Below are 11,408 nucleotides of genomic sequence, written 5' to 3'. Positions count from 1 at the left end.
TCATGATTGTTTTTTTAATAAGTTCTGAATTCTGGTTATCTGTCGATCTTTGTGTGCGCTACCAAGATAAATTTTGAAACTTTTTGTGGTTTTGAAGAGAGTTAAAGCTATCTTGTAGGGTGGAATTGACGAATGACTCTGGGTTTTACCATATTTGAGTAGCAGTTGTGCAGCCAAACATATAGACCAAACCCTTAAACCTGTTTGTCACTCCTCCTTTGCATGTATCCTACAGGTTCCCGCAATATGCAATTAAATGTGCAGTTTTTGGTTTGATATACAATTTTTTAGGTATGGGTTTATAGTATTGTAAATTGTTTGTTTGGCGTTAAAGTGTGTACATTTGATTGTTATTTGTTTGAAGAGATGAGGCGAGAAGTAGAAGATGTTGTGGAGTTGATGCAGAATATACAATCCCGGTTGACAGTAAAAGAAGCCGCCCAAACAAGCGTGTTGTCCAAGTCTTGGCTACACGCCTGGTCTACCTTCCCCAACCTCAGGTTCGATGTTGGAAGAGGAAAGAGCATGAAGTTGGTGGACGTGGAGCGCACTCTGATAAGGTATCACCGTGACAACACACCAATCAAAAAGTTTGACCTTAAGATCGACATTGAGAATCAGGAGTCAGCTTCTCAAGCTGAAAAATGGATCAGGGATGTGGCCACCAAAACTTGTCTCAAAGAGATTTCCCTCTCGCTCTTACTTTGGGGTGCCTCGTTTAAGTTGCCAGATGACATATTGGCAAGTGAGAATCTAACCAAGATAAGAGTTTCAGCACCGAGGATCCATCCCAATTCTGTTTGGATGACAATGACGAATCCTGTGATCAAGTGTGTGTCATCCCTACGAGAACTGCACTTGGAAGGCGTGAGCATAAGTGAAGAGGCATTTCATCACATATTGTCGTCTTGTCGCTTGCTTGAGAAGATAGAACTTTTACATTCCTGTGAGGGGTTCAAGACCATCAAGATTAAAAACCGAACTAAACATATCTTTCGTTAGTCTATATGAAAACTCTACTGCTTTGGAAATCAGCGATGTCCCAAAACTTGGTGTGTTTAGCTACTATCGACGGGATGTTTTTCAATCACATTTTCCTCTTGTAATTGAGCCATTAAACTCCCATTCAATATCAATGCGCAAGGTGAGTCGATTAATGTTAGGTGATGTGATAACGGACAACACGTGTCTGGACATGATCAAATCAGGATTTCCTTTTCTCGTGAGTTTGACACTTGGGCTGACATATTGGAAGTTGGGGACCTTTCATTTCACATCTTCTTCCATCAAGAGATTGGTGTTGCATTCGTGCCCACACACCCTTATCGACTTACAAGTACATGCTCCAAAATTATTAATTTTCGACTTGAGTGGCGAAACATTGCCTAGTCTCTCGTTTCCAGTCTCGTCTCTCAAGCAACTCAGGGTTTCACTCGGAATTGAACGTCCTGTTGATGCTTCTTTTTTTCTTAATATGAGGGAAGCACTCAGCTTATCACACAAGTGTGACCTTGATATACAGTTTAATTCGCCACTTGACGTCAACATCGATATAGATGATCTAAGAACAAGGCTCATGTTTCCTCCTGCAACGAACGTGCAAGAACTAAGGTTTCAAACGACTGAGGATGAATGCATGTGGGAACAATCCCCGTTTTTCGATGCATTCTTTGAGATTTGTCATCCCAAGTGCGTATATGCAAAGCCAGATGATCACTTCAATCACAACAATCACTTTTGCAGACTCATGCTTAGGGAGGTCTTGGAAAAGAAGACCACCACTACTGGAATCGTGTATTGGCCTCATTACCTAAAACATGTTCAAATAAAACAGCCTCTTGATCAAAAATGGGAGACCCTAACAAATTCCCATAGAAGCTTTCTAGATGGGTCCACTCCTGATGTCTATTTGTAGTTCAATCTAAACTGGTGCTAAGGCTAATTACTATTTTTCGTATTATACATACTATTTGTCGCAGACATATCTAGACATATAATTGTGAATGCTAGTAATTACTCGATCCCATTTAATCGACCCTATATATTACTACTACATTTGTTATTTGTAGCCAAACATGTTACAGCCATTGATAAGCCTGTCAAGCTTTGGACGTGTCAAGCTTTGGACGTGACCATTGCAAATTAAATCTGTTACATACTTAAAAACATATATGATGTTTTCATATATTTATCTTAACTAATATTTAGGTTGCCATGCTATCTCAGGTATCACTTCATGTTATTTCGACTGATTCAAACAGAATTGGATGCCAATGTGAGTCTGTTTCATTTGTTAGTTTGTTGTATTTTGAGTGGTAATAGCCTTCGCTTAAACATTGCCCTTTATGAGTAGAGGGTTATCTGGAGTTTTGTTTAATCAGTTTGATTTATTTGATTTGGTTCAATCGTTTTTTAGACATTTCTAAACTAACAGTAATAGCTTTGTTTAATCGGTTTAATCGGTTATGGGATAAACCAAAGAAAAGTTTAACTTCCAATTTTCATTTATTTGGTTGCTAGTTAAACACCCATGGAAATCACCGTTGAGAAACAAAAACACTATTGACAATTTCAAATCGTAATGCTTAATCAAAAATTTGGTTTAATCTTTCATGATTTGGATGACACCATATCTTTTTTATTAGTGTTAAACACACAATATATCACTTTTTTAAATGATTTTATTACTTAAATATTCTCTTTTACGAATATCCACACATTGTATTTTTCTATTTATAATAACATATTACACACAATAATAAATATCGATTTAGATTACGATTTTGTTTATTATGAATAACATATTACCCATAAATGATAAAACCTTAAATTTTATAATTTAAGCGTTAGACGTAGACTTGGTTATTCTTGTGATGAATGATTATGAAGTCATAGACTTTTAGATCAATGAAAGCCTTGGGTTCCCTTTTCAGTAATTTAACCCCAATCATCTTTTGGTTAACGGTCATTTATTCATTATTTATTATTATTATTATTATTATTATTATTATTATTATTATTATTTTGCCCTACAAACCAGTTACCATATCAATTTTGAATATGGGAGTCAATACCTAACATCATTTAGATTAGTAAAATTAGTGAGCAAGTAAGGGAGGTAAAAATGAAAACAAGGAAAATCAAGGGGGTATAAACGGAAGATAATTTAAATGTAAAATTTTTATTAAGAGTAGAAGGGCAAAATGGATATTTTACTTTGTAAAATTCTAGGTTGATGAGATGTCATGTGGCACCGAAATAAATTTTTTATTAGATAGGAAGTAGATTATGTATATTTTTTGTTTTTGAATAAAAGTGACGTTCTAGTGGTTTTCACTTTCCACTTTACACCTTCCATGTACTGCATTAGAATGTATTAGGGATGAAAGTGGGTCCAAACCCGGACCGGATGAACCCGGACCCGGAAAACCCGGAACCGGTTAACGGGATTTTATAGAACCGTAAGCCGGACCGGTATATAGGAACCGATTCCGGTTCGGTTCCGGGTATGGTTCCGGGTAAAGTGGGTCTAGAACCGGAAAACCCGGAAACATCAAAGTGGGTAGGTTGGAACCGGATAAAGTGGGTTTAGACTCGGAAAACCCGAAAAAACCGGAATTTTTTGGTAATTACTTACTACTTAGTGGGTTGAACTTTGAAAATTTTCATATTGATATCCCGACTTTGGGGGGCTGTAACTTATTGAATACGAAACCACAATTAACAAAATTAGAGTCTAAAATCATGTACAAACTCTAAAATACACTCTGGAAAAACCCGCATGTCAATCCGAATTTAAACGAATGAGATATACTTGTGTTAATATTTTCACATAATATAAAGTACAAAAACAAATAGCTGAAAAGTTGAAAATTTTCAGTTTTGATATCCCGACTTCGGAGGACTGTAAATCATTGAATGTTAAACCAAAAATGACAAAATTATAGTCTAAACTCATGTACAAACTGTAAAATAGAAGTTGGAAAAAACCACATGTCAATCCGACTTCAAACGAATTAGATATGCATGTTTTAAAACTTTCACCGAATACAAAAAAACTAAAAAACTAAAAACTTTCAGCTTTGGTATCTCAACTTTTGAGGACTGTAAGTCAATGAATATAAAACTAAAAATGACAAATTTATAGTCTAGAATCATGTACAAACTCTAAACTACATGTTGGAAAAAACCGTATGTCAATTGGAGTTGAAACAAATAAGATATGCATCTTGTAAACGTTTCACAAAAAGTGGTTCCGGCCCTAAAAGTGGTTCCGGTTCCAAAAACCGGTTCCGGATTTTAGACCCGGTTTACCCGGACCCAATGGACCCAAACCCGGATTACCCGGAACCCGGATAAAGCCAATTTTTAAACCCGGAACCGGACCCGGTTCTATATATTCCGGTTCTAACGGGTCCGGGTCCAGTTCGGTTCCGGTTCCGGTCCGGTTTTCCGGTTCTAAATCTCATCCCTAGAATGTATTGCATTAGAATATATAGATACAAAGCGATGGGCTGAATATATGAGGGGCGAAAGGCCAAACCATAATACACCAACATGGGCTACTATGCTAAATACAAATACTTTCATATAAATAATCACATGCCTCCTGATAAAAAATTCTCTATTAGAATAAAAACTGGATTGTGAATCAAATGCAAGTTTTTAACATTAAAAACACATCCCCAACTTTAGAAAGTTAAGATTTTGTTGTGACATTAAAAGCACATCCTAAACATGATTTGATACCTATTTTTAGTGTAAACCGATGCTTCTACTTATTGGTTAATTCCCTCCGGAAATCGAAATGTCATATTCCTTCCAGAAACCCATACCGATCCACCTAATGAAATTGAAGATTTTGTTGTGACATAACCATACTGACAAGAAATAGGAAAAGGTCAAGCTGAGTTGGATTTATCCACCAAACAAGTTTGTATGTTTTAAGCGGGTGTTATGGATGGCTTATTTAATGTGGTTATTAGATTATTCTGATTTGACACCGGTGATAAACACTTTTAAGTGGAGATGTGTGTTTGGACCAAAAAACCAAATCGGAACCGATACCAACCGGTACAAATAAAGGTTGTCGGGTCCGATCCTATGTTATGTGTTTGTCTCTTATTTCGTTACAGGCTTTAGGCTTGGTTCAAAGGAATCGGAACCACAAATCTATAGATTTACTTGTATTCCTTCTATTATTGCATATATGATTTACGGTGCCAAATTCTTCTATTTCTCGACTTCTTCATTACGGTGTCATCATCACAATTGGCATATTGATTCAAGTATGTAGAGCTCCCTCTCCATATTGATCACCTAATAACCCCTACATTGTAAAAAATAACCAAAAAGTACCCAATACCTCCTTCATCAAATAAATAATTCCCCATGGCTTAGTCACAATCTCACCATCCTCGTACTACGAAAAATTATCCAACATCGTATTACATGACATCTCAAATTCTTTTGCCAATTTGAAGTGAGTCAAAGCTATTTATCACAATAGATCTTCATAAAAGACCTTATATGTTTGATAGCCAACATGGAAGATGTTTTGGTTGATGACAAAATTGTATTTTTTATGAATTGCACACAACTTCAGCAAAACCACAAAATCATTCGGATTGATCGTGGGGAAATCTGCAAACTAAAATCCGACATTTTATTATTTCTCATGATCTTAAGAGTTTATTCGAAATGAACATATTTTTCGAGTGAGTTATCTTCACAATCTTTTTGGTTGTCCACACTTCGTCTTCAAGTTTTCCCAAAACAACATGAAATCGAATCTTTGGTTCATTAAAAATTTTACAAACCTACCTTGTATATCTTCACTTGGAACTACTTGAGTTTGAATGTCATCGGGTTGAATGGTAAATCTAGTCTATCTTCTATAGAATCAACCAAGGAAAAACTTTTCATTTGTACTTTCTCAAACGCCTCGATATCTCCAAAAGCTATATCATTTATTGTTTCCGCATTCCAAACTTTTGAAATATCTCCTGTATTAACATTCTTTCAAATTCTATCTCTGTCCAAAGAGCTTAATTACTTGAACCCTTCAAACTTTTCTTGTTTTAACTATTTAATCTCATATTTCATCACTTTTTGAAGAGCACCCTTCCCTTTATCTCGAATGAATCCGAAGTGGATGTTATAATTCTAAAAAGAATTTCCTTTATGGAAAGAACTTTGCGGAAAGGTAACATGTAATGTGACTATAATTGAAGTTGAAATTGAAAACAAAGTGATGATTGACCTTGGTCCTAAAAAAAATTAATAGGTCGTGTAGCACCAGAACGACCTTCACCTTTCATAATAGGCCTTTGTAGATCACCGGCCAATATCATAAATTTTGGTCCTATTACTTCTCTCCCTTGTGACAAGGATTGCAAAGTAGCCCTTGGAGCATTCCTTGGTATACAATTCTACCAAGGGTTAGATTTGAAAATGAATAAAATAACAGGCACTTTCTATTTCCTTTATAGTGTTCTCCTGAAAAGTCCAGTGGCAACACCAGAAGGGATTTGAATGGACTTAAGAGCTAGAAGCGGAGATGTGGACGCATTATCTAAAGTTGTTCATTGACAATGAAATTCACAGAGACTTTGAGGACGAAGTATGATTCAAGTGGGGAGTGTTTTAACACCCCAATTTCCATTTAATTCAAATAGTTATAATTATGGGTCATAAAATTAAAGTGTGGGGTTATAAATTCGGATCTTTGAATTTTAATAGTTAATTTAATATTTCAAGACTAAGTATGAGGGGAGTATGAAATAAAATTATAAGTACTTAATGGTCAAATCGATAATAGTTGGAACTATGAGGAATCAAAATGAGAATTGGGGACTTAAAAGTAAGAATATTGCAAAGAGGGGCAATGGAGATATTGTTTCAAACCTAGGGACCTAATGAGAAAGGGTTTGGGTTGAATTGGGGGCCTTAGGACCGAATTGTTCAGCCACTTAAGGACCCTTAAACACAACTTAACCTTAATAACCATATTGCTTGGAATTCCCATTTTTGAAGACCTTTCAACAGTACTTGGACGATCCCCGGAGATTGAACCGTTGGATCATCGAGAAATTTGGCGTGAGGCTTTCCAAGAGATATATTGAAGTTTTGACCGTTGGAATTTCAATTCCAAGGTCTAGAGATAGAGTTACATATCGTCGATCATGGCAGAAGTTTTAGGGTTGTTGTCAAAGTCGTTTTAGGTGCAAGGCTTGTATGGAGCTTTCAATCTCAACAACCTAGGTTTGATTTCTTACTCATTTCTTGGAAAAGTCCTATGGGACCTAGGGATGATGTGTTACAGACGTGGAAGGTCTTAATCGAATTTGGGACTTAATGGGTTTAGTGGATTGAACTCCAACCCTAGTTTTATCTTTTTGAAAAATCCATTGTTATGTCCTACTTTATAAGCATCATAACTAATACTAGAGACGTTCCTTGTCGAAATTAGTACCCAAAGTTTGTATGTGAGTCTATTTTATTTCATTGTTTTGGCCGAAATTTGAGCACGTGTAACTAGTCCCTGAAAAAGGTATTAACCTGAACTTCATGATCATGGTTTCATAACCTGGTTTAGATGGGTTTGTGTGTGTGTGGGGGGGGGGGGGGTTGACAAGTATTGAACAAGCTGTTGTTTTGGGTTAAAATCTAGAAATTAAACCTAGTAGTTTAGTTACATGTTTTCAGTGAAAGGTTAGCCATTTATAACCTTGATTGTTATTGTTTAAGAGGATTGAAGGGTGACCCAGTGTGAGTGAGCCCCGTGCTACGTTTGGAGATTGGTCTTGCTACTTGAGGTGAGTTTCTCACTACACTGTGTTGTATTATATATTTTTTTATGTTACCCTGTGTGTACTATGTGTTGTTTATGCGAGTAGTACTAGGCGAGGTAGAGTCTAGTGGTTTCCCTTAAGTATTGAGGATTATGCATGGTAGGACTTGGTACATCCAAGTGGGGATCGGGCGTAGCCAATGTGTCCTAAAGGCTCGACGTACAAAGCAAGGGGGGAGCAGACTTAGCCAATGTGTCCCAATGGGTTCGGGTATGGGGGAGCGGACTTAGCCAATGTGTCCCAAGGGCTCGACGTACAAAGCAAGGGGGATCGGGCCTAGCCAATGTGCTCCAGTAGGAGTATGTATGTTTCTTATTCATTCTTTAACATGCATACGTGGTTGTATGTTGATATCGTTTGTATCAATGTACATAGGGCTAAGGATTATATGATATGATACTGTATATGTGTGAAATTCACTAAGCTTTGTGTTTACCCATTTTCCCTTCAAAATACTGTTTCAGGTACACAGGATGGTCGGGCAAATGAGTTTCGTTTCATTAAATGACTTAACTTTTGTAGATTGAAGTTGAGTTTCGATTAATTCAGTAAAGATGAATTGAAGATGGAATTTGATGGGATCTGATATCCTTCGTTCGGTTTCTTTGGTGCTTCAAGATGATGGATCGAAAGTAGTTTTCGATTGTACTAGTTTTCGATGATGAGCAGATTTTGTTGGTATCTATTTTTCTGCAATGTGTGTATGTGTAGGAGAGAGGGGGGGGATATGGTGGGGGAGGGTGGGGTGGGCCTTTTCTTTATCTTATAGATATTTAAATAATAAGATAATGAAAGCAAAATGTAAAAAAAATGAAAATGATAAAATTGAAATTTTTTATTTTGGACCATTCATGTAAGTTGGAAATTTTTTTTGATCTTATCCACATATTTTTACAAACCATAAGGACCAATTTTAAAGTTTTGTCCCGAATAAACCATCGAAACAACCATGGAAACAAGATAAATAATCATTTACTTAAATTCCAAGAAACAAATCTCACAATATTTATTAATTTAATAATATTCATCTTTTTTAATGTGAGAAAAATTAGAAGGGGAAAAAGGGTTAAATACATAAAGGGTTACAAACCAAGTTTTCTAGCATAACTCGTTAAGTTTTCAAATTAAGTTCTTTGCCTGTCAAGTCCATTAAGTCAATAGAAAACACACCCATAAACTTAATACAATCTGAAAAAAGAGCCAAATCTATAGAGGATAGTTCCAGACAATGACCAAATTTACAAAAGAAAATATTTTGAGACCAATATTGCATAAAAACTATGATATACTTAATGACGCATCTTTAAAATCGACTCCAAATCAAATGATTCTTTTTAAGTAAACAAAATTGCAAGAATGGTTCCTGTGTTATGTCAAAACTCGCAAGTTTGGTCCAAAAAGATTGGGCTCATGCTAGTGGTCCAAAAGTTTGATTTTGTTGTGATTTTTATTCAATTTGCTTTGATTTTTTTATAATGACAACTTTGCCCTTATTACTTTCATTTCTATTTTTTATTCATTTTACAATAATCATAAACAATATATATATATATATATATATATATATATATATATATATATATATATATATATATATATATAAACCTAAATTATGCCTCACCCCATTAACATTTATTCAATCTTCAACCTCTCGCTATACTATTTGCTGAAAACTACCGGTGTCACCATCGGAAACCGCTGCCACTACCTCGAAAACGAGTTTAGAGAGGCAGTGACGTCTCTTTCCTTCTCTGACGAGCCTCTTGTGTTTGTAGAAGACAAAGGGAGTCGTCGTCTTCCTCGGCGAACCCTAGCTCGTCGCCGCCTTCTTTTCTCTCCTTCTCCGACAAACAGATATGAACTTAGACGAAAAACCCTAAATTAGTGATAAGCCCCCACTAGTCCAAGTTTACAGCAAGAAAACCAAGAAGAATATCCATGACCCAACTAATTAAATGGGCTACCGGCACGATTGTGTTATCTATCTTTTTGTTGATATTGTATTATTTTCATTGGTTAGCTTTTTTTTGTAGTGGGGTGAGCTTGTTCTCTAGCTCATTGTGTTGTGGTCCCCTCCCCCCATGTCTCTAGAGTATTTAATCTCTGTCATTCCCTTGTTTTTAGTAGCTAAGAATTTCAAAGAGAATTGTTTCTTGGAGAGTCCCTTTCCTCTCGAAAGACTGGGGTGTTTATCAATACATTTAAGCTGCCTTTTTTGTTATTCTATTTACGGTTTCATTGAGTTGTGAAGTTCAGAGATCTTCAAGAGTCTATCAATTAGTGAGGTTGAGAGAGAGATAGTGTCGCCGCCATGGAGGTATCAGATCTAAACAAGTCGAAAAACCCTAAACTATCGTCTTCGTCATGTTTCAGTGTCGCATTGTGCCGATGGTTTATAGATCGGAGCTAGGGTTTGCGAAGGTGGAGGATTTGAAGATCCAAAAAGGTCGACATTAGTAATGGTTATCTCCAACGAACATAAATCACTGATTTTCTTTTCTTCCAACCGGTTGTGGTGACGGTATTTGCTTTTCGTAAAAACCAGAAGGAAGTAGGGTGACATTCCAGGAAAAAGATGACAAGGTTCCAACAAATGGTGGTGACTGTTCATATTTTTCTTGGTGTTCATATTTTGCCGATGGGTGTTGTTTTGTTAGTTCTTTTTTGAAAACGAGAGAGAGAGAGAGAGAGAGAGAGTTTTGTCTTTTCTTTCTAATTAAAAAATGGTAATGTAATTAATAAAAAGGGAAAAAAAAAAGTAACATGGGCAAATTTTTCTATATAAAAGTTTTGAAATTTTTGGACCAAACTCGCAACAAAATCAAACTTTTAGACCACTAGCATAAATTAAACATTTTGGACCAAACTTACAAGTTGTGACATAACACAGGGATCATTCTTGCAATTTCATCTTTTAATTATAACCAACTAATCTTTAAATTATCCCAATAACATGAACAAATTACATTTTTTTCATCATGTTTTCTTGTGAAGTAATACTAATTAGTATAGTAACCATGTGACGACATAACATCAACTCAATAACCACACACGTGTGTGGACCTTACAGGTAGACGTTTTGATTTTTGAATGAGTTGGAAGGAAACACGCATGTTTGGACCTTAATGGGTATCACCTCTTGTAGGGTTGAGGGTTGGGAATTTCAATGTGGGACAAGTTGCTTTAAAACTGCTACAACACCAAACATGAGCAATCGTGCATGAAAAATCAATATGCGTTCATACCATTATTTGATACGTTTTGTTTCTTCGTGTCGGATGCAGTGGAGCTTGTTAACAGAGTACAACAAATCACACATAGCAATATTATATCTCCTAGATTTATAGATGTAGTCTTCAAAAGAATTAGTTTTACCATACAAAAAGGCTTAGCCGCATAGTTTGTTGCCTGTTTTCCATCTCACTCATTGTACGATAATAACCACATGAATATGATGATAATGATAATGATTTATCCAATCTTCCCCTCCCCTTTCTTATTTTCAATAAGTTCCACTAACCAATTTAGACTTTTGAACAAATACAAAAAAGTAAC

The 11,408-nt window shown here is 35.9% G+C and overlaps 1 protein-coding gene across 1 annotated transcript; it reads left to right on the top strand.

Moving 5' to 3' along the window:
• The first annotated feature begins 366 nt into the window (after positions 1-366).
• Positions 367-1,002, top strand: LOC145076544 (F-box/LRR-repeat protein At3g59210-like). Its single transcript, XM_079022379.1, has one exon. The coding sequence runs from the start codon at positions 367-369 to the stop codon at positions 1,000-1,002; it is 636 nt and encodes a 211-aa protein (XP_078878505.1).
• The last annotated feature ends 10,406 nt before the right edge of the window (positions 1,003-11,408 follow it).

This window comes from Lactuca serriola, chromosome 9, assembly GCF_051521515.1.
Source record: "Lactuca serriola cultivar US96UC23 chromosome 9, Lser_US96UC23_V15, whole genome shotgun sequence".
In the NCBI taxonomy this organism is placed as follows: Eukaryota; Viridiplantae; Streptophyta; class Magnoliopsida; order Asterales; family Asteraceae; genus Lactuca; species Lactuca serriola.
Note: the sequence above shows the minus strand (reverse complement) of the source record. Positions and strands in the feature narration are given on the sequence as shown.